General features: G+C 42.3%; 1 protein-coding gene and 1 long non-coding RNA gene across 5 annotated transcripts in view; both read right to left on the bottom strand.

Annotated features, from left to right (window-relative positions):
• The window catches only part of LOC137437728 (polypeptide N-acetylgalactosaminyltransferase-like 6), a 288,057-nt gene extending 264,364 nt beyond the window's left edge, over positions 1 to 23,693 (bottom strand). For 2 of the 4 annotated variants that reach the window (XM_078766157.1, XM_078766158.1), the window contains exons 1-2: positions 23,542 to 23,675; positions 22,995 to 23,308 (exon numbers count right to left, since the gene is read on the bottom strand). In XM_078766157.1, coding sequence (XP_078622283.1) covers positions 22,995 to 23,308; positions 23,542 to 23,638 — 411 coding nt within the window. In that variant the 5' untranslated portion in view covers positions 23,639 to 23,675. Of the gene's footprint in view, positions 1 to 22,994; positions 23,309 to 23,510 lie in introns of those variants that run through there. The other 2 variants (XM_078766159.1, XM_078766161.1) reach the window with 2 other exon arrangements.
• On the bottom strand, positions 98 to 18,790 carry LOC137437729 (uncharacterized). Its single transcript, XR_010986575.2, has 2 exons — positions 18,574 to 18,790; positions 98 to 536 (listed from the first exon to the last, which is right to left on the bottom strand). It is a non-coding gene; the product is annotated as an uncharacterized LOC137437729 (long non-coding RNA).
• Positions 23,694 to 24,491: the final 798 nt, after the last annotated feature.

The raw sequence follows: 24,491 nt of genomic DNA, 5'->3' as shown, positions 1-24,491 counted from the left end.
GGCCAATTCGAACCATCTCCAAAATGTACCTATCCGAATTAGCGAGGTACATCATATTAGGCAAATCAATCTCAATGACTGTGCTTATCAAGAAGACTCCAACGTATCATATTTTATTATTGCAAACACAAAACGGACTGCCAAGCTGATTTTGATCTCAAAACAATTCCACATAGAGAATGGGAGGATAAACAACAAATAAACAAGAAAACTTGAGTTAATTGAAAAACACAAGGAAACAAGTTGCGCAAACTGCAGAAGATTGGACATAAAACCAATAAAAACAATTCCCGTGTGTGGATGTAACATGCAAAGGGAAATTTGATTCACTGTATTATTTATCTTAACTACGAATTGCCCATCTGGCCAGAAATATTTGCTCACGCTGTTCCCAAACAAGAATGTGTCAGTCCATCCATATTCCCCTCTGCTTCCTCAATGCAGCGTCTCCGACAAACTGCTTCAAAAAATAATCTTCCTCGCATTTTCTTCATCATCTTCTCCTCAAATCCCATTCCGTATCCATCACATCAAAGCTGTCAGACAGGGTCGTGCAAAGATAGCGCACTTGATTCTCATAGATTCGCGGCCCAACGATAAAAACTGTCAAACTGGAGTTTCACCACAAATACGCCGTCCCTCGTACGGGACATGAGGCCGGGTACTCATCTGCCAGTGATGGTTGGTGAGGGACATCAAAATCCCACGGTGTTATTCACAAAGAAATAGCAACGGTACATGCCCTACGGGCGGGGCTTCAATTGGGAGGCCCAAATGAAAAGGCAAAATATCAGAAATTGAAGGCTTTTTTTTTTTAAACAATTTATATAAACATCCGTTAAATCATATCACATGCAAATCATCAAAATCTAAGCAGTATTTGTGGAATTTCAATAAAAGCCACATCACTGTTCATATCGGTAAATATTATTCCATCATGTTTGGAAAAACTGGAAAATTAGAAAATTGGAAAAATTGAAAAAAAATTGAAAATCAATATAGCCTATTTTACTCCAGGGGGTCCCAGGATTACCCACCCAAAATATCGTTGCGATCGGTTCAGCCGTTTTTGCGGTACCTGGGAACGGACGGACAGACGGACATTTGGTGAATTATAGTAAGATGACCGAGTCGCCGGCACCCTGAACAAATTGCAAGTTCCAGCACTGTCCTACAGGAGCCATCGCATCGGCAGCGCAGCCGCACACCCGAGTAATTATGCAACCAGCCGGCTAAATTCACAATCAAATCCCACTGCAATATGCATTCGCTCATAATAATAATAGTTTTACAATTCACAAGATTAATGAACGTTTGACACACGTTCAAATTCGACCGGGCTAGATGCCATGCACCACCATCCATGTTCATTGTGTGAAAATTTCAAGTCTCAATGTTGGTGTGAGAAGGGAATAGGGGAATGCAGATGGGCCTGTGAGGGGGGGGGGGGGGGTTGAGGTTCTCAGCAGATAACAGACATGCTGTATTTCAGCTTGTGGTATCACTCATGATGCACTGGCAGGAAAGGTCCATGGAATGCCGAGAACACAATTTATCTTTATCAAATGGAAATGCGTGAGTGCAAAAAGGGGAATTTGCTTGATACGCAAAGATGACAGGAAATACTCATTCGGCTTCATTTTGTAGGCTGTACCCACTTTAAACTAGAGGTTCCAGGGAACCTGAACTCAACTGGTCTATATCAATATGGTTAGAATATGCATAATAGAACCACAAACTATATAGTTTACATGTGCGAAAGAGGTACAGTAACGTTGAAGGTATCTCATGTTTAAACAGGAAACTAGAAAAAATTGAGTTTTAAGTGAGGCATGAAAAGTAAAACTACAATTACTTTTCTCAGATTTCAGACTTGAATGTATTATATGTGTTGAGGTTTGTTAGATACTGTCTACACACCAAGTTTCAGCCTTCTAGCTACATTAGGAAGTACCAGATTGACAAAAATTGATTTTTCAATATGGCCGCCCTGCCGCGACCATTTTTGGGGGTGAAACGCCCAAATGCAATCCCAAACTAGTTTATGTCTTAAAGATGCTGCATAACAAGTTTCATCAAATTTGATCAATATTTGTGACTTTTAGAGCGTAGACGTCGAATTGTTTACAGACGACAGACACAGACAGACAGACAACAGACGGACGACGGACACTAGGTATCGACAAAAACTCAGCTGGACATAGTCCAGTTGAGTTTTAAAAAATCAAAGTACACCAATGAGGAAGAGACTAATTCAGAGCATAATTGCACCTTAGATCTGACATATATGTGCACAGTGGAAGAGAGAGAGGAATGCATGAGGCAGTTAAAATGGAGGGGGTGGTGGAAATCATACAACAAATACTATGTGCATTTGTAATACTAGGGCATGCCCGTACGTGGGTGCCCGTTCCTTGCCAAAAAAAAAAAAAAACGCTACCCGTACGCTCTACCCCGCCCGTACGCCCGTAAACAAAAAAAACAACGCTCTTCGCTTCCGCCCTTCGCTCTGACTGAATTGGGAGAAATAATGCGCATAAGAAATCGAGAAATTATTATTTTCTCCGGAAGAAATCGAATTACGAACCGTAATGGCGCACGCGCTCGGCTCGGCTCGTTCTGTGATTGGCTGCCGGAAGTGAAGTCTTCACTGTCCGGAAGGTCGCAAATCGCAGTTACGATGAATCGCAAATTAGTTTTAATTAGTTTTAAAACATAGTTTAACGCCAACATAGTTTGCCAACGTGAAATAAATGAATACGCTCTCAAATGTGCCGTCCGAGGCAGAGTCTGTTCGCCACGTTCGGCACACGTGATAGCTCGCTGCTCTCCGATTGGTTGAATCGTTTTTTGGACATAGCTCGGTAACTACTTGTCCGATTAATTTCAAACCTTGAAAAGGCACATCCTCGGGTCCCCAGCAATATACCTGGCAAGTTTAAAGTATATCGGACCCGTGGTTGTCGAGAAACAGCGGTCACAGACATACATACATACATACATACATACATACATACATACACACAGAGATTACTGGAATTATAGATAGATTGTAATATACAAGAGTAAGCTCCTTACAGTTTACATGTTGTTCATCACAACTGAGAACCTAAACACCCCAACCCCCGCCCTCCTCAACATGATTCAGCCGTGGCATTCAGTTTCCAAAAATCCAGTGATGTATTAAATATTTCCAGGTGCAGGTCCAAATTAAATATTGTCGGTATGGAGTCCCACGGCTACAGGCCAGGGTTCTGAGGTCCTGGAGCGGGCCCCAGAGGGAATCTTCTGCATTCTCAGCCATTTATGACCATAAAAATGACTTTGAATCATGCCAATCATGTCGTTACTTTTTAAGCATAATGTATTTTTTTCTAATCAAAATTTGTTTAACCAACACTTTCATTAACAGCATGCCCTGGAATACAACATTAAAACAAAGAAAATAGTGCAAAAATTGGGTATGGCATTCCAGAAACTGCATTTTATTTATTTTTTTGCTCATTTGTACATTTGTTACGGTCCGTCTCCATCTATATTTTGCCTTTGAACTTGACATATATCAAGGAGTTCATAATTGAAACTAGAGCGAAGTTCCACCAGCAATGACCCAATATCAAATATTGAGTTTTAAAAATCCAAAATATCGTTATATATTTCATGCATCCACTAATGTTGATTGCATAAACAAAGTTTCAATCAGAAATGTTTTGTTTAAATGTTTTTAAAATGTGCCCGTGATTGCATTTTTCGGTATGGCCTTTTGACCCTGCTCCCAGGAAAGGGGAGGGAAAAATGCAACTGCTCTCACACCTTCTTGTCATGCGGTGATCATAACTACCAAGTATGGTGAATTTCTGTATCACCGTTTGAGGAAGATGTCGTAATTGATGGATGGACAGACAGACTGAGCCGATTACAATAACTCCCCTACCCCCCCCCCCCCCCTCTCGTTTTTTTTTCTTTAAAACGTAGGGATTATTAAATTAAGATTATTAAGAAATCCAAGTTCCGAATGCAGTCTAAAACCACACCGGTCATAAAGAAAAACATTTCATTTGACCTTAATCAGTGATACTCAAATAAAGCGCTGGAAAGCAGGCAGATGGACACGCTCTCCTTTGGGAGTAATCTATATTATAAAACAGGAGTGTCTGTGTGTCCGTCCCTCCATCCCCGAACTACTCCCTCAGTTTTGGGGCTATCCCCGCCAACCCTTATATGGAACGTTTTGGGGTCCCAGGGAGCATCCTAAGGTGGGCGGGAGGTTTGACAGATTCCTCAATACAATTATGATTTTGACTTTCGATCTTTGCGAAACTGCCTCCAAATAACACATTCACGGGCTTGGCAGAAACATCCACTGGTTTGATAATATCTCAATTCAATTGTGATTTTGAGTTTACACCCGAACAACGCCGCTTTTATCCATCCTAAGGTTGGTGGGAGGTTTCATAAATTTCTCAATACAATTGTGATTTTGAGTTTCTAGTCATACTAGACCATGGGATGGAATGGGAAAATGTGCTTGTTTTTCATTTTTGTGGGACATCCTCTCAAACCACATGAAAATTGACTTGTTGAGTATTTGAGAGTGCTGAATCCAAATACAAATGTTGCCATGCCTGAAAATTGCACCTTTTCATTATATATGATATTGTTTTATATTGCTTTTATATTTTATCACATTGTTTTTGAGCCTCGCTTTTTCAAATGTGTAGAATATCCACAGAAACAATATGGAAATACTTTTATTGGTATATCAGGGTACTGAATGTAAATATGAATTGTTGCCAAGCCTTAACATTGCATACTTTACTTTTTAAAACCTAATTGTTTATGTATTCTATTGTTGTTTTGCCTTGTTAGCTCACATGGAACAAAGTTCAGGGGAGCTTATGTGATGGCGCGTCGTCCGTCTGTCAGTCATTCCGTCCGTCCGTCCGTAAACACTTGAAACTTCTTCTCCAAAACCGCTGATGGGATTGCGACCATATTTGGCACAAATGATATTTGTTGTGTTGTGACTAAAGTATGTTCACGGCATTAAAAAAAATTTGGGGTCTAAGGGGGTCAAAGTGCATCCAGGTTTGACCCCCAAAAATAGGAATTTGCTTTTTCCTCATGTGGCTGTGTACCACTTGCATTATTAAAGTAACAGTGTAACAGTTTAGTAAAGCAATTTGGTGACATGCAAAATTATACTGCAGGCATATTCAAGTATCAATAGAACATCAGAAGGAAACTAAAACAATTTGTTTGCAAAGTGTGTTATGGAGTTGTTTGTGTCGATCTCCTATGAATTGCAGCTATATAACAAAACATAAAATTATACTCCAAATCAGAGTCGAGAAGATCTTAGTCTTCAACTTCATTTTCTGCCTCAATCACGTGATGATTATTGCATTCCAGATATTTGCACAGATCTGTGCAGGGCATCTTACTTTTAGCACACTCACACTGGCTGTATTACATTTACCCTTTCTACATTTACATTTGGGTGCTGCAATTACATTGTCTGGAGCTGGTGGCAGAGTGCCCCCACTTGATAACAAGCTCTTTATCTTCCATCTCCCAGCCATGCTGGGTTGGGCTTGGTACGTTCACAAACTGCTGGAGAGCTCTCTTATGAATTGCAGCTTGATAGTTTGCTCTGCTGATGTGCTGCTTAAACTAGTCTTGGTTTGGTGGCAGTGAGCTTTCAAATTTACAGTCCATCCTGAACATGTTGCACCTTCGCACAGTGACATCATCCATCCCCTGCCATGTACAGACTGTTCAAGTTCTTGATTAGATTGTGGGGACACGTCAAAAGATTGGCCCAAGTCTTTCAACATGCTTTGACAGTTCTCCTTAGACAGCATCAACTTGAGTGCCTTTGTTTTCCATTTGCCATAGAAGGCACTGACGGAGTCACAACCAGTGAAGCAATGTAGTCCTATCAAAGCTTCGGATACAGCATCACCAAAATTATTGCATATTTCAGTGATATCAATTGTTCAGGCTAAGTTCCCCTTTCCAGTGTGAAAGAACGCTTTGCTGTCTATCCATACTGCAAGGCCTACTGCTAATATGAATGCGCCTGCATCCGGGCTTCAAATAATGACAGGACTCTTTGTTTCATAGGTTAATTGCTGATTTTTTGCTGCAAAGGCACAGTGTGAAAGGAGTCTGGTGTCAGATTCTTCATGATCTGTCTTGAGCTCCGGCACTTCATCAACTTCCAGCTTACCAGATACACTGTAGAAAGCATGGCACCGTAGTCTATGTGCTACGTACACCTTGACACATCTTGAACTTCCCAGGGTCAGTATTTGACCATGTATCAAACAGGAACTGCACTAGTTCTTTATTATTGGTGCTATTTGTCATGAACATTTCCACTGGGAAGGAATGGCTTGGTCCGCACTGTAGATCATAATCCTCTTCATTCATCCTGCATCTCTCATTCCCCTTTCTGCATTCTTTATGGAGACTGCCGGATAGCGATCAGTGACTAGGTGGATTGAATCAGCATAGATATTTGCAGCAATGGTCTCCACTTTGTTTAGAATACAGGCTGCCAAATCACCAAATGGGAAAGTGAGTAGACCCTACTGCTGAGCTCTTGAATAAGCGCCATTCCATCTAATATCCAGATACCCATTCTTGGAATGTAGCCTATGACTGATGATGGCTCCACAACAGACTCCAGGTGTCGCATTAGGCTTGCTTTGTTTGTTTTCACGATGCTGCCATTCTCATTTGCTAACACAAATGGACTTGTGTTGAGGTTGTACTTCATAAGCTCACTGAGGTCCACCTTTCTGTCTTTGGAAACTATTAGCAATGTAGCAAATAGGCTTCAGTAGTGCTTGAGTAGGCCTTCCTTCTTACATTTTCCTGTGGATGCCTTTTTGTCATGTGGGAGAATGTCTTGAGCTTCTGCTGCTTGATTGTAGAGTGCAGAACAATGGAGCCTTCTTGCAGTCTCTCTCTGATGTACAGCTCAGTTAATGCTTGGCCACGTGACTTTGCCTCAGTCATGTCCTTGGTTACCTTCTGAGTCACAATTACACCAGAGGAAATAAATGTGTAGGAGAAGCTGGCTGGTTTCTTTGAATGGGGTAATCATGCTCTCAATAGTGTCACAGACAGCTTGTACATGTTCATTATCCTTCTTTATGTGGGAGACTTGCAGGTCCTTTTTAAAAAAAATTCTTTAATTATTTTAAAGCAATTTTGGCAAGGTTTAAAATATTTTGACATCAAGTGCAAGAAGTATGCGTGGCAACAAGTCTCATCTGTTTCAAAACATTATTATCAATATTTACATTTGAAAAAGAGGTAGTATGGCTTGGTGACCTTCGGAAATGAATATTTTGAGTGGTAATTTATTGGTCTATACGAAGCTGCTCTCTCCGCATCTAAACTAATTCACGGGTTCAGCATTAACAGTTTCGCCATTTACTGCATGTGGAAGCATTCGCTGTTTCGGTAATCTATATACCGTATATAAAACAGAGATGGCTGTCCGTTCGTCCATTAGTGATTAAGCTGATTGGTTGGTGTGAGGCTAGGTGCAATGTGATTGGCTCCTGGCAAGATTGAATAATGTATCGTATCGGCTTATTAAAAGCTGACATTCAAATCTGATTCCATATTTCACGATCGGAACTCATGGCCTAAATAATTATGTTGAAATCTCGAGTGAAATCGGAACAAAGTTAGGAAAAAGCGGTTTTTAATAAAATAATTAAACAAGAAAGGTGCTATGCAGAGCACTATGCTTGAAAAATCCACCCCTCCCCCCCCCCCCCCCAAATGTTGCCATAGATGCATCAAATTGTCCATTTCATTAACATTAAAATTGATGATCTTAATCAAGGCTTGGGTCAAACGGATTAAAATAGATTATTTTTCAGATGAAAATAGATGATTTTAGAAGTTTAACCTTGAGTTGACCTTTGACCTTGTAATCGTTGGTTTCCCAAATCAGTGAGGCACTCTGTAACTGCTGTTTAATTTTCAAGTCAATCCGATGAAAATTGACAATTTTGGAAGTTTGACATTGAGTTGACCTTTGACCTTTTGACCTCAAAAATAGTTGGTTTCCAAATGTAGTGACTCAATATGCAAATGCTGTTCAATTTTCAAATCAATCGGATGAAAAATGTCAATTTTTGAAATATGACCTCAAGATGAATTTTGACCTCAAAATCAATAGGCTTCTTCCTTTTGACCAACTCTACCATCTGGTGAAGTTTCGTGAAGATCGGTTTAAAATGTGACCTGCAGGCGATTGACAGACAGACAGACAAGCCAGACAGACAAACAGACAGAATAATGCACAAGACCAACCAATATACTTGAAAATCTTCCATTTTGCAAGTAATAATAGGATCTGCAAGATGTGATGTAAAATGGCTCCAAATTTATTTTTTTCACTCTTTTAAAGGTAATTATTGAAGGTCTGATTTTATTTTACACCGTCCAGGGACATCAGTAGCGATCTCTTTGGATTCGGATTCTACTGTTGTTATCCATTTTTACTGTATAGTAATACACACCAGTACAACATGGAATCGCAGTTTCTTTATTAACAGTGTGCTAAGGTGCGACCTAGGCAGACAGGATGACCACCGAGGTACCCACACACTCCTCGAAGTTGTCTAGCCTGGGTTTGAATCCCGACACAGCTATAAACCATCATCCTGGTGTTTCACAGACTAGGTAAATCATCAGTATGCCGTCCCTCCGATGGACGTTAAACTGGGCATCCCGTCTTCCGACATTAGTTGGTGGACGTTAAAGATCCCCACGGTGTTCTTCACGAAGAGTGGGCGAGCTATCTCTAGCACCCAGATCAAATTACAAATTCCTGCCTGAACTACTGCTGGGAAGGCAATGGCAAACCACCCAGTATAACACTCACTCAGGGAGCTGTTTTGGCAGCACAGACACTCTGTAAGGAGTATGGTACATCAGATATAAAATGTCACAACTGAAAGGTGAAAGTGAAAAAAAACTGAAAGGGAAAATTAAGCCATTTAAAAAGGAGAGGGGAGTTGGGGAGGGAGTGGGATGTGAGGGGAGCTGGGGAGACAGGGAGTGGGGCAGTGAGAGGGATGTGAGGCTAGGGAGAGGGGAGTGGGGGAGAGACAGGGGAGTGGAGGAGGGAGCGGGATGTGAGGGGAGGGAGAGGGGAGTGGGGAAGAGACAGGGGAGTGGGGGAGGGAGCGGGATGTGAGGGGAGGGAGAGGGGAGTGGGGGAGAGACAGGGGAGTGGGGGAGGGAGCGGGATGTGAGGGGAGGGAGAGGGGAGTGGGGGAGAGACAGGGGAGTGGGGGAGGGAGCGGGATGTGAGGGGAGGGAGAGGGGAGTGGGGAAGAGACAGGGGAGTGGGGGAGGGAGCGGGATGTGAGGGGAGGGAGAGGGGAGTGGGGGAGAGACAGGGAGAGGAGGATAAACAGGGAGGAGGGGGGAAAGACAGGGGATTTGGGAGAGTAAGGAGGGGGGATACTTTTGCTAGCCTTTCCTATCACTTGGGATGGGTACTCTTCCTAATATCTTAATACAATTGAGATTTTGTGTTTCCACCTGTGCATAGCATGGGTACCTCGCTAGTTGTTTAATAAATGAAGGACAGATGGGACAAGAAAGTGAAAATGGAACAGATCATCAGGACAGTAGCACTGAAACCTTGGAGTACATTTCATATGTAAATAAAACCATACTTTTGTCTGTATCACGGTTCTCCTGGAAGACAAAAGCCTCCATGAGACTGACTGAATGGAATCACTTCATCTTGCGTATCTTTCACTTGCCAGCAGCACGGAAAATTCTGGTGATGCCCGGAACATCCGGGTTGACTTGACAAAGGCTTCCGGTTGGCCAAATTGGCGTTCGGGACTAGTCGTAATAATAATGAATGGGAATGTCGGGCTCGACAATTGTGAAAGGGGAAGTTAAGGATTATTGTCAATTACATTTTGACGGGGCTTCCAAGTAAATTGTGAGCACTTCTGCATATAATTTTCTTTTCATTGAAAAATTGCCGGTCTAATATGAAAACCTGGTGGGTAAAAAGACCAGCGACCGGCAACTAAATATATCCATGGAATCTGGAGTATACTATGCAATAGCTTTCTGGCTGGAGAGTGTATAATGATCGAGGGTCAAAGTTGCTGCCGACAATGATGTGCAGGCAATGGCAATCATTAGGCCTCGCAGTATCTTCGAGGTGCAAGATTTAAAATGAATCATTATAGACCGAATGCACAAAAACAAAAAAAAAGTATCAGAGTTCCTTTAACTCGATAATCGTAAAGGGAGGAAGAGAAATTGCGCTTGTAGGAACAAATGTGATTTGTTTTTTTCGAGTAAACAAATAAAACGGTTATTATTGCAGAGAACAGAAAATGAAAGTTCGACCCACATTTTGAGAGGAAATCATTAGAACTTCAAGAAAAGTGTTCAAATACTCCACCAAATTGTACCAAAGCTAGCATTGGTTCAGTGGTGGTCTCGTGGCGAAGAGACTGGACAGTGGACTGGTATCCAATGGTTGTGGATTCAAATCCGGCTGTAGGCTACACTAATCAGGATTAGGACTCTAAGCTTCTGGAAATCAAAGTGGTTCAGAACAATTACTGCATCACTAATGGATTGTCAATATAAGCCCAAATGGGTCACTAATGATCATCAGAGATTGGGGTGGGGTGGTATGGTGTAGTCTCTGTGTAACATAGACATCCATGCTGGGGTTCAGAGTCGATGCTCTGAGGGAAAACTTGGAATGGGCACCAAAATGCTATTGATGAAGGCAGCAGCATTACCAACACCCTCCCCCAAAACCAAATGAAAAAGTGAGCCGCAGCATTAATACTATTTGCTAATTGCCCATCTATGACGAGCAGTAAGAACACTTAAGTACAGTTCTTCTCAAGCTTGATATATTAATGGAAACTCAGGTTTGTAATTATCATTCCTTTCTCGACGATCATCGTGGTAGAAAATTAGACAGGAAGTCCCGGTAAGTACAGTAAATATTATCTTGCATCTTCTAACCAAGTTCTGTGTTGTTGCATTATTAAAATAGTTTAAAATTTAATTATGTTGTGTTCACATATACCTTTACAAATGAATTCTAGCTTAAGTTTTCCCAAACAAAGTCATGTACTCGTTTTAATTTATGAAAAAAGCAATCCCTGGAGTTTGGGCTACATACAAACGTACATGCATACATATATATGCTTTTCTTATACCTGATTAGCCGTGACGTTGCACCAGGAAGTCGACCGCTATATCCGTACGTAAAGCGAATTTAACTCAAATGAACAATTTAACTCAAATGGCGAATAATTTTCGAATTTATACAAATATGCTGCTTCAATGAGTCCTTGGTGGTTGTAGAAATACAAACAGACATGGTTTCATGATATACCAATGGCCAAAAGACCCAAGGGTTGCCAGGAATTGGACGAGGTTTGTGTGAAATACCCGACTGTAGACCAGGCCTTCAAAATGTTTGCTTTTGTACTCAGAACATTTTTCAGATCAATGTTGTGAAACAACAGAAGTGGCTATAGATCTTGTGGTTATCCTCCACAATAGAGAGAGGATGCAACCCCCAAGATTAAGCGGAAGAAACAGCCATCACTCAAAACTAAGACCATCTCTACCCAACTACCAGAATATTTGAACACCGGCGATTTGTGCTGGGAATCAAACACCTCCACTGGGGCGGACATCGACACAACACAGACACGGCACAGCATGGACACGACCGTGAGACAGTGTGCTACCTTTTACAAATGTTAATCTTGAGCTGCAAATCTTCCGATATATTTATTTATAATCGGAAGAAATTAAATAGGTTACGGACGTAGCTTCAGGACGATCGATCTATTATTTTCGACAAGCTTTCGGCCAAATAAGCCTTATTCGCAGTCTATTTTGGCAAATTGGCCAAATAGACCAAATAGGCCTCGAGTTCAACAAAAGGAAGACTGAGAAGAAGGCCTATTTGGCCGAAAGCTTGACGAAAATAAAATATTGATCGTCTTCTCGCTACGTCCGTAACTTATTTAATTTCTTCCGATTATTTATTTAATGCAAATGAGGCACCCTGCTCATATTGTGGATTTTCTGCTATTTCTCACAGTTATGTATACATAAGTTCAAAACACACCTGGTCACAAGTGTGCCGCACTGACCGGGTCCTCAGTCGAGGTCCTCAGCATCATCCCGTTTCGGCCCTTCAACCTCGATACGGTCAGCTAAGGTGGGCCAGCAGGGGCACATACACATCCACATGCAGCAACTGCACCTGGATGCATACATACCCCCACCCCCAGCCAGTGCGAACAACAACAACAACACCTCCACATCCAGAATCCACAGCACCAAACAAACATGGTGGAACACTCAAACACCCACCTTTATACCCTTCACCACTCACCAACAAAACACACCAGATCATTCATACACACACATACACACCCATACACACACAACACCAACGAACCAACCACCTACCCTTACATCATACACCACTCAACACACAAAAAACACACTCATGCAAAAATTAATTCATGCAAAAACACACACCCCCACCCACTCACTCATATACACAAAATAAGAAATAATAATGGTTTAACAAAAAAAACAAAAAAAAAAAACAACCAACCTACACCGTTCGACGTGCCTCCATAAGCTTCCTCCATATCCAAAATGAGCCTTTCAAGGCAACCTGGGCCACCTTGTCACACATCCTCCTTTTTTCTATCCCACACACTCCCAGCCTAGCAAGAAATGCAGAAAAGGAATTGCCAATATACCCTCTACACCCCACCTCAAATGGCTGACACGAAACTCGCCAACCCTTCTCCCGGCACTCTGCCTCCAGCTCACTGTACTTTCCTCTCTTCCTCTCGTGCACCTCCTCCATGTTCTCTTCCCAAGGTACCGACAAACTCCCCTAAGATGACCTGTCTTGTTGCACTTGACCAAATGACAATGTCAGGCCACAACCTTGTCACACAGATCTCCTCTGGGAATACCAATTGTGGCTTTAGGTCTGCCACCACCTGCCAATCACAAGCATCTGACAGCCCTCTTGCTTTCCACCTCCTCCTCTTTCCACCTCTTTGACAAACCACACCTCTCCCCCATCAGTCTCCTTCTCCACTCTTCTCTCTCTCGATCTCAGCACCTCTTGTTGCACCATCTGCACCACCACCGCCAGCACCTGATCATGTCGCCACCTGTATCTTCCTGCTGCCAATGCTACTGAGCATGCACTCAGTGCATGCTGCACCGTTCCCACACCTCCACACAAATAACATCTCTCCTCCTGCAACAACATATACATATATATATATATATATATATATATACAACAAAACAACATGCATTTTAAAGGCCATTTTCCCTGCTAGAGCGGGGGTTAGCCTTGCGGTCCCCATGACAATCTTCTCCATTTTGCCCTATTTTCTGCATCTCTCCTTGTTAACCCCCTTGCCCGCATTTCTTCCTCCACCATCTTTAGCCAAGTCTTTCTCGGTCTTCCCCGTCTTCTACTTCCTTCTACATTCATGTCCATCACTCTTCTCAACCAGTCACTTTCATCCTTCCTCAACACATGACCAAACCATCTCAACCTGTTCCTCTTCACAGCATCAATCACAGGCTCTATTCCCATCATCTTTCGCAATTCATCATTTGTCTTCCTCTCTCTCAACGATACTCCGCACATCCCTCGAACCATTCGCATTTCCACCCTTTCCAACCTTCGTTGCTGCTCTACGTTCATTACCCATGTCTCGCTCCCATAAATCATAACACTTCTCACACATGCAGCATACACCTTTCCCTTCAGCTTCAACGACACTCCCCTCATCATCAGCATACACACATATATATATATATATATATATATATATATATATATATATATATATATATATATATATATATGTTGTGTATATATATACATACAACATATATATATATATATACATACATATACATATATATATAATGCGCATCACATGTACAGACAATCACATGCGTTGACAATTTAGGGAATGGAGAAATCAACAGCAACCACAACAACAAATTAAGTGGCAATATTGAGGTATGTTGGTCCAAATGATCACAATGAATGATTACAGCATACGTCTAAGCGGATTAAACATATAAATTATTGGCCATGTATATATGTGGACAATGTAATAACCGCTTACTCGGAGTTCTGGTACAAACTAATCATTTTATCTCCCAAGGAACAAAGGATTATTGAACCTCACCAAGCAGGAAGAGAAATAATAAAAACAAAACACCATAATTATGGATAATGAGGCCCCCAAAGGGTAAAATTCTTTCCATTAGTTGTACATTGCTTGCTCGATTCATAGCAGAACTAAACAAATAATAAAATAAAAATAATTGCAGAGGCCACACAACCTATCGATATTCCTATACATGTGAGCAGTTCCAGCTAGCACACTGATGCGTGGTTAAAAGATGAGCGATCACGTGATCAAAGTTAAAAACAATTAATAAAACAGAGATAAATGAAAGATGAAAAGATAATTTAATATAAAATTTAAAAGATAATAATAGATAATAATAAAAGCATACGTCTAAGATAATAATAGATAATAATAAAATAATAATAAAATACATAAAAAAGATAATAATAAAAAGATAAAAGATAATAATAATTTTGTCAAATTAAGACTACACATTAAGGGTAAAACAAAAGGACGTCGGTTTACATAACAACAAAACAACAAACTCTTGGCATGCTTAAATTGTCGATGCTCAAGGTGACTTTCAGCGAAAGGGTTTATCGTGCGGCTTGTGCACTTATACGGGCAGAACAAAGACCGAAAACTAGAAAAAATAATTTGATGCAAATGAGTAGATGGATATGCCTCAGCTCATGTTTGATGCCAACTCACCATTACGTTTCATCTCAATTGAAGGTCGCATGAAAAATTAAAGTTCAGACGAGAGAAAGCTTGAGACACAAAAGAGAAATAAGTGGAAGAGAGACAACATCAGATGATTCTAACTTGAGTTATGATCTGCAGAATGATTCTTAAAGGGCACGTGATCCTTTACCTTTGACCTGTTGAAGCTGAAAATTGAATGAGCTCATCTTTTGTTACAGTCCATATTTGTGCCAAGTTTGGTTGAAATCACTTAAGTGGTTCACAAGTTTTCGTGGTAACAAAAAAAGATAACGGAAGCATGCACGGGTGAACAAACCAAAAGCATAATGCCTCCGGACCTCAGCTGGAGAGGCATAAAAATAAAATACAGGCATTGTGGACCATACAGGAAGAAGGGAACGCTTCATCAAATTAAATGGAATTTGTCCTGTCGCTCGCGATTCTGAATCCAAGGCTCAGTCATATTGCTGTGAACACCTGGTTCAAATCCCACCTGCTCTTCATAGCCCACAAAGCAACAAACGTCCTTGCAATTCATGGAAGTGTACACCGATTCATATCTAATGGGGTCTTTCTCCTGTATGGGATGCATGTCTATTTTATAAGCTCCCCTATGAGCATTACAACATGAAAATAATAATAATAACACTGAAAAATGATTCCCTCTGATAATATCGATAAAATCTCTTTGCTGGATATTCTATCTAATCATTTTTGCTGCACTTGGAGCCACAATCAGCCTATTTTAAATCTCCCCAGCACAGATCCCCATCTTAACATTACGGGTTATGAAATTATTTCAGCTGATCTCATCAGAATGAGATGCACTTTTAACTGCTCCCATTAAATCCCCCCGAAACACGCAAAATGTACCATTCTGGAATACCACCGCAGGTATGCGGACTTTCCGATACAGTGTAGCACTTTGACTTGAAGGGCAAGAAACGGAGTGAAAACGAACGATTCACACTTAACATGAAGCAAAGGGTTTGCAGAATGAGGTACCAGATAACGCGACGCACACACGCAGAATAATCAACACATGATACGTGCTGTTTGTGGGAATGCAGCGCCACAAATCAAACATAATTGCTCCAAATATTTGACATTATTCCTTTCGTCTTTTCCTATAAATTTGCACTTGTATCTCGCATGTGCAGTGCCTAGTGTGGAACATTCCAATATTGCATTTGTTTACTTCACCTTAATTCCATGCACAGACAATTTGAAATCAAAAAACCACTGGGCACGTCAGTCACACTGAGTTGGAGTCACCCACCCGCACGTGCGGTGGATCCAACGCACGCTCAGGTTGTTGCGATAGCTGACCCATATTGGCATCCACCCGATCTGCAGTGGATCCCACACATCTTCAGACCGTGGTAATAGCCTCAACTTCTTGATATTGTGGATCCTGATTGGAATCCACCCACACCGATGGTGGATCCCATGCACCTTCAGGTCGTGGTTATGGCTCAGACCTCGGATCCCATGCACCTTCAGGTCATGTCTATGGCTAAGAACTCGGATCCCACGCATCCTCAGACATGGTAATAGCCTAAATCTCTTGGTATTGTGGATCCTGATTGGAATCCACCCACACCTATGGTGGTTTCAATGCACCTTCGAGTTGTGATGATGGCCTAAATCTCTTACTTTTGATGGACCCTTATTGGCAGGAGCACAGGGAGCAAGTACGCCTTGATCGGCTGCAGCTATATTTCTGCCATGGTCTCCCTCGCTCACAGCACTCTGTCTGCCTGTTTGTCGGTCTAGGCAATTACTTATGTTGTACATGCTGTACGGTGGTGTCAGCAAAAAAAAAAATCCTTTCTTGAACAAGGCTGCACTACATCACTGTCGGCCGCGGCAAATCAAGTCGACTCCGGCCCAATTAATAGCGAGTCCGCGATGGAAACCTCTCTCTCTCTCTCTCTCTCTCTCTCTCTCTCCCTCTCCCTCTCCCTCTCCCTCTCCCTCTCCCTCTCCCTCTCCCTCTCCCTCTCCCTCTCCTCTCTCTCTCACCGTTTCAGGTGGAGTTTTAGCTCGAATGAACCGGCGTTCCGGTGAACACGGGCTCTGCTGTCCGGGCGTGAAATGTCTCAATCATTGTGAGCAAAAAAAAAGCACCTGCTGCGCTCTATCACAAACGATCCATGAAAGTGAAACATCCTTACTTCGCAGAGTACGACACTCATTATTTGCAGTGGTTTTTTTTTTACATTCGCACAACGTAACTCGGAGATGAAAGTTACGATTGCAAGCACCGGAAAGGGGAGCTCTCGAGATAAGATGGTTTATTTAACTGCCTTACGCACGACCTGTAATAATTGGTGGAGAAATCATCACGTATGGGGTGGTATGGGATAAGAAACAAACAACAGGAGAATATTTAGTTTTGCCGAAAATGTTCTGCTGTAATTTTGCCAAACAAAATTGGCCAATAGGGGGCTGTATAATCCAGGTTTCGATGTCACAAATCACAGGTCTGAGCATTGGTTTGTAGATAAATAGCCGTGACGAGCCGGTAACCTTGTTATATAGGAGAATCAGGACTTTCAAACTTCCCAAGCCCGTTGATCCAAGGCTGACAGCTCGAGGCAGCCGAGGTCACAAGCAGACTAGTACAAAAGGGAACGGAACAGCTTGAGACCATCACGCGCAGCAAGAGCTTCACATTTTCCATGGAGTGGAGGACAGCCCTGTGAGATAATTTACAAAACTTATGGAATTCGTACGGCCCTCTCTTTTGTGGCTTGTATCATTTTCCTAAGGTATTCATGCTGTGGTAGCACTACGACCAGAACCACCAAGAGAAATTAATTGGGGTAGCCTTGCCTTTAAGTGCATTGATGGTACCTATCTTTTATGTGTTATTGAAAGAAGTTAAGAGCTAATGAGTTTTGTTAATGTGCAAGGATCATCCTGCTGTATGCTGCTCACAAGGCCTGTGTGCCAGCAACTCGCAATGCAATAAGCATCCTGTCCAAATCCTTCAATCTTCTTCACAATCAATAATTCAACTTCTTATCCTCTTTACCTCCATATGCCCTGCCATCACTCCAATTATATACCCTATTGGGAGTGTGCTGCCTGCATTTACAGTGTTATTTCAAATTTGCTCCTGGTTGCTGTATAGGAAGATGTGGTCAGCAAACCACAGGCCTGAAAAGCAACAGGGTGCTCGGTGCCGGAAATGCCAGTCAAAGCAAATGGCACGGAAATCAGGTTGAAAGGTCCACTGCAAACCTACAGTCTCTGCTGCTGGCCCAAACTTCCTTCTTCATTTCATTCTCTGCCATCTGTCAAAGCAATCACCCCAAATGTCTATTATCAAGCTTCATGAGGTAATTCTTAGGCTGGAAAATCTTCTTCTTTAATCACCAGCACTTCACCTAAAAAGAATGTCACATTTGCATGGATCTGCATAACTAAGCTGTTCTGCACATGCTGATGGGTGATTATTCCAAGTCAATTGTGCCCAAACGTCCTATAGTGCAGGACGGATTTTCCTGCCTTTGATTTTCCTCGATTTTCCCATTTTCCTGGTACAACCAGCAACCCCATCTAACAAGAGAAGGATATAACAAAATTGGGTAAATGCAAGATGCAGGTTCATCCACTGACACACCTTTAATCGAGGCTCCGCAACTCGGACCATCAGATGTGCACCTGTTCAGTCTAATGCACCAACAGCAGACGGTCTTGCACCTAAAATATGACGTCACGGTGACCTCCTGACAACTTCCTCAGCTTTTGTACAATGAGGCATTTCCAACTATAATAGCCAAGGAGTACTATGATGACTATTATGTGATAACTGTAGATAATGAAAAATATATCTGCCTCGCAACAACAGCAGACGGTCTTGCACCTCAGATGTGATGTCACATTGACCTCCTGACAATTTGCTCAGCTTTTGCACACTGAGGCATTTCCAACTATATACGAGTATAATAGCCAAGGCACATTATAATGACTATGATGTGATAACTGCATAGATAATGAAAAAAATCGTGTCGCACACGAAGCTCTAAGTGTTGGTTTGCTGCAAGTTCCAAAGGAAGTGCAAATTTAAACCCATATCCATTGTCTGCTGCCCTTGATGAAACTTTTGACATGATGAATTAATTTATTCATTGTAAAATCAAAGATACACATTGTAAAATTCATTGTAAAATCAAAGATGTAATAATCAAAGATACACATTTGAATGCAGACTTGTTTTAGTATGAAAACGTATATTAAAATTTGTACAAGCAGAAGCATATTCCTATGAATTTGATTATATGTGCATTGGATTATCTCAAAGGTCATAATAAACAACAGAGTTCATAGAACACCTTACCCCATTCAGTCTTGAGAAAAGGGCATGGGAAGAATCTTTTAAACTCTTGCTTTGAGTTTCCGAGCATGATCTACATTTGTTTTGTCCTTGAACCTTGCATAGGAGGTATGATGGAAGCCACAGAATGCTGTGTGCCACCAGAATTCTCAGAATGCAGAATCTCAAAGTTATTCTGCCCCCAGGGAATGAGATGGCAGCAATACGGATAATCATAGCTGTACTCCACCCCTCCTTATCCAGGCGCTGCACGACATCATCGCCAGAAATGAAAGGCCTTCGGTGCCCGGTGATGATGCGTGCCGAAAGGCGTACTCAGCTCTCACTGCGCTTGCTTTCTTGTTTTCTTTTTTGTTTATTTGTTTGTTTTCTTGTTTGGCCGGGCGATATAAGAGCCATCCTTTGAGCTAGGAAGCTGAAATTTGACCACAATTGTGAACAAGCGCTTTGACAAAAAACGATATATATTTTTTTTGATTCATCCATTAAATAATTAATTAATTAATTATTATCCCTTCATTAAGTACTTATTTATTTATTTTCTCATCTGAGCAATATCTCAGGCACCTCTTGAGTTCGGAAGCGGATATTTGGATATGATAGTGAGCCTGGTGTTGGGCTAGCGGCTAGGGTGCCAGCTTAGGATCCTAGGATCCTGGGTTTGAATCCCGGTCGATCGCTGAATTAACACCAGGGGGGTTGACTCAGCCTATCATCCTTCCGAGGTCGGCAAATTGAGTACCAGTTCACTGGTAATTCCCTGTTTGTCGTAAAAAGGTGACAAAAAGGGTTGGCGGCAGGAAGGGCATCCGGCCGAAAAACATTGCTTCAAAAAGGGGACCAAAAAACAACAACAACCACGGTCCCCGAAAAAGGCCAACCCCCGCTTGCGGGGAAAAATGGCCTCTAAAGGTGGTATATAGTGACCAAGTGATTTAGCTATAAAGAGCATTTTTGATTTATTGATCAATCAATTAATCAAAACATTTTTATTTTTTTTCAATTCATTACTTAATTTTCAAAAAGTTACAGCTGCAGATGAAACAGTGGTGGTTTAGGTATGCTATTAGCCAATTGATTAAAAAAATTAATTACTTTACAATCATTTCTTAATTTTAATTATGCAATTAATTCCCACCTCAAGTGGCCTCAAAGGCTTTGTGGCGGGCGGTCTCATTAAAAAAAAAATATATATATATATATATTATTGTACACCGCTTCCACCCAATTCCGTGTCCATGTGTTGCACGGCGGCATCGCCGGATGCCATGGCAATGTTGTGCGCTGGAGAGTGTTATTTATTTGGCAGTGTACTTTAGGGGGGGGGGGGGCGGTGTACTTTGAACGTAGCTTTACTTGTTTTTCTCATAGTTATTCTGCCCTTAGGGCATGCATATTTGTCCAAGTACAGTAAATCTGGAAGGTTTATGAAAGTGACAAAAGGGCGATTTGCGTTCTACAGTGTTCAAATATATAATTCAATTGAAATGAAATTTAAATTTTTTTTTAAGGTTGTAGAAAAAAAATAAACATCAGAAGTTTACCGCCATTAATGCGGCTGTCTTTTACACCACCTTATTGAACACAAAACATTAGTTTTTCATGCCTGTTGTTTGTATCGTTTATTACTTCCTTAAAAACAGTGTTTCCTGAATGTCAATGATTTTCAATTTTGTTTGACTGCCAGACAGCCCAAAAAAAATTATCTCACTCCTCTGCGCAAGTGCAATTGGGACAAATTCAGAGCCAAAGTACTGCTAAAATACAGGTTTGTTTTCCGATTCATGTTCCGATCGCGTCCAATATATAACATGGAATTAAAATTGAGTTGTTCCTCAATCATAAAATGGGATTTGTCGACAGACAGACAGAATCAATTGCTTAACCCGGCTCGATTTCCCCACCTCGTTTCCTACGTGTACAACACTGACATTGCTCCCATCACAAGCTACGACTTGTTCCTGAAATGCCCCCATATCGCTTGATCTCACTACTATAATACATGCACGGAGCATTCGTTATACAGTGATCAGATGTCTCACAGTAGTGCTTTAAAGAGAGGATGGCAGTCAATTACTATCTAGTTGGACACAGCTTAATGGGTTAAAGAATACCCATGATCTAAGGGCTTTCGGTCACTCCATAGTCTGGTCTCACCATGAATCATTAGTCTTTACAATCCAACACACCTACCTCGGCTTAATGCTGTTGAAATCAAAGCTTTTAGAATCATTGGAATCTCCCGCGATGAAGCCAACTCTGAGGGCCGTTCACTCACTCACCGCAGGCAGGTTGGTGGTCTTTCTGTCTTCTACCGACTCCTCTCCGGCCTTGCTCCCCCAGCTCTGTCTGTGCTCTGTCCCCCAAATATTCTTACAAGTCGCACAAGATCTGCCAGTAACCCTCTTTTGATGAAATTGCCAAAATCAAGACTCTCTGCTCACCTTCAGTCCTTCATTCCTCTTTTCTCCCGCCTCTGGAACAAACTCCCACACTCTCTTCAATCCCACTCCTCCCTCCAGGTCTTTAAAACAGCTGTTCACCACCATCTCTTATCTTCCCCCATCCAAAACCTTGATCTTTTCTACCCCCGCTAATTCACCCCAGATCCACTTTTTTGAAATACCGACTTCTTTCCTGGAAGTCCGAGCAGTGTCCATGTATATATGTGGGAGCAGTAACCCAGGTTTTTACCTCCCCCTTCCCATGCCTTCTCCCCCAAAGCCCTCTCCCTCCCACAGATCTCCCTATGTCCCTACTCTCAAATGTTGTACTTGTGTGCTTCCCTCTCTCTCCCCATCTTGTCTCCCGCTCCCCTTATCATATGTTTTATGTGTCAGTTTGTCTTTTTGTGATCAATGTTAGCTCTTACATGAGCCTCAATCTTGTATACAAAAAAACAAAACAAAACAAAAACCATCTTGTTTATGAGACTGCTCCCGAGAAATAACCTGCCCATCCTTGGCCATCAACGTCGTTTCCCTGGAGATGTTACCTTCCCAAACTCTTCATCAGTTCACGTCTTCCCATGTTCTCTTTGTACTCCAAACACATTTGGTCATTTGGACAAGGCAGATAACTGCAAGGCAAGATTCCTTTGTAGCTGTGATGACAGGTGCATACACCAGGACAGGTATTTACCCAGGCAAGGCTCGTGGACTGACACAATGATGTATTTCTCATGCAGTGTTACTGTTTGAAAACTATGAACGTGACAGGCTGTAGAAAGCTCATGGCAAAACAAGTCATTGCCTGGTTGAGGATTTAAGCTTTTGTAATATATTTCCCACGTGTTTTACATGGGGTTTTTGATGGTGGTGCAGGTAAAGGTATGACAACATATCCGAGACCCCCTCCTCCATACTTTAGGTGCTCCCGGCGACTCCTCCTTACATGAGATGCTGTACAAGCAAAAAGCGGCTTCGCGGTGAGCACACCGCGTCACCTCGACAGCGATTGCGAGAACACCTGCACGCCAGCAGGTAAGCGCAGTACACTCGATAATGGAAGTGTGCGCGCAGACGGAGAGCGCACCTCATAGTACACGCGGCACTAACGCATCATTTCAATATGTCGCCGACTACGAGGAGACCCGAGGACTAGACCACTCGGTGCTCGCCACACGAATCACGAGTACACTCCTCCGCTCGGCAGCATCACAGAAAAGGATCCCAAACCGTCGATCACACGCGGACACGGAATCTTACCTGCAACCCCTGCTGCAGACCCCACTTGCCCACGTTGCGGTCCCGGTAGAGTGCCCAGAGCCCCACGCTGGGTGCGAAGACCGCCGCGAGAGCGAAGAGCGCGACGCCCTGCAGCGCGCGCTTGTGTTTGCGCCTCATGGCGCGCGCATCGCTCTGAAGCGCGGGAAGCGGAGCAGAGGAGGCTGCGGTGGGAGAATTGCGGCACGCGGGATGAAGGGTCCACACACGTTGACCGGGGGGGGGGGGGGCAAATACTGGGACGGGGACCGGATCTGAGGGAAGCCGCGCCCGGTATTGAAGCGCTTCGGTTCCTCCTGCGGTATAGAACGGGGAAGCAAAAGAGCGAGAAAGAGTACAAATATCAGTTGAGGAATGCGGCTGAACCACCTTGACTACAACACACTACCCACAGAGTAAGTTTCAATGACAGGATATCTGGTTCGCTAACGCTAACAGGTTAACTTTATACAATGTTCATGTGAAGCAAACAGTTATTCATTAAAAACTGTCACGGACTTGCTTCCGAGGCGGCGAAGGTTTTTCCTACTCTTTTCGTCTCCTGTCACAAGCTGAACTGCGATCCGAGAAGCGATCTTCGAACGAACGCGTCTGGATCGTCCAAAATTAAAACGCACGACACGCATGCACGTATTGGCTTTTGGCCCATGGGGCTTCCGTAGAGCCTAGACTTTCCCCGATAATGTTATCCAATCGGAACGTTGCTCGTTGCTCCAGGCCTCGTGAGGAAAGAACCAATAAGCGACGACAACGTTTAAATGCTACGCCCTTATTTACAGTACTCAACCAATGGGAGGCAAAACAGGCGTGATTGGACGTCAGCTACTTGCGATTACGAGGAGGGAGTCATCGTTAGTGTAAGGAGTAAAATGAAATATAAAATGAGAACTTTATCTCTCTGGTTCGTAGTAATAGCCTCTCATTGTGTACTGTGGTAAATGCACATGTCAATGTATTTCAATGTGTGGTAAATGCGCATGTCAATGTATTCCGATGTGTGGTGAATGCATTTCAATGTGTGGTAAATGCGCATGTCAATGTATTCCGATGTGTGGTGAATGTATTTCAATGTGTGGTAAATGCGCATGTCAATGTATTCCGATGTGTGGTGAATGTATTTCAATGTGTGGTAAATGCACGTCAATTGTATTCCGACGTGTGGTAAATGTATTTCAATGTGTGGTAAATGCACATACCAATGTATTTCAATGTGTGGTAAATGCGCATGTCAATGTATTCCGATGTGTGGTAAATGTATTTCATTGTGCGGTGAATGCACATGTCAATGTATTCCAATGTGTGGTAAATGCACATGTCAATGCATTTCAATGTGTGGTAAATGCACATGTCAATGCATTCCAATGTGTGGTAAATACACGTCAATGTATTTCAATGGGTGGTAAATGCACACGTCAATGTATTTCAATGTGTGGTAAATGCACAAGTAAATGTATTTCATTGTGTTGTAAATGCACATGT

Source organism: Myxine glutinosa, chromosome 12 (genome assembly GCF_964187855.1).
Source record: "Myxine glutinosa chromosome 12, kmMyxGlut1.1, whole genome shotgun sequence".
NCBI classification, from domain to species: domain Eukaryota; kingdom Metazoa; phylum Chordata; class Myxini; order Myxiniformes; family Myxinidae; genus Myxine; species Myxine glutinosa.
This window is presented reverse-complemented; position numbering and strand designations above follow the sequence as displayed.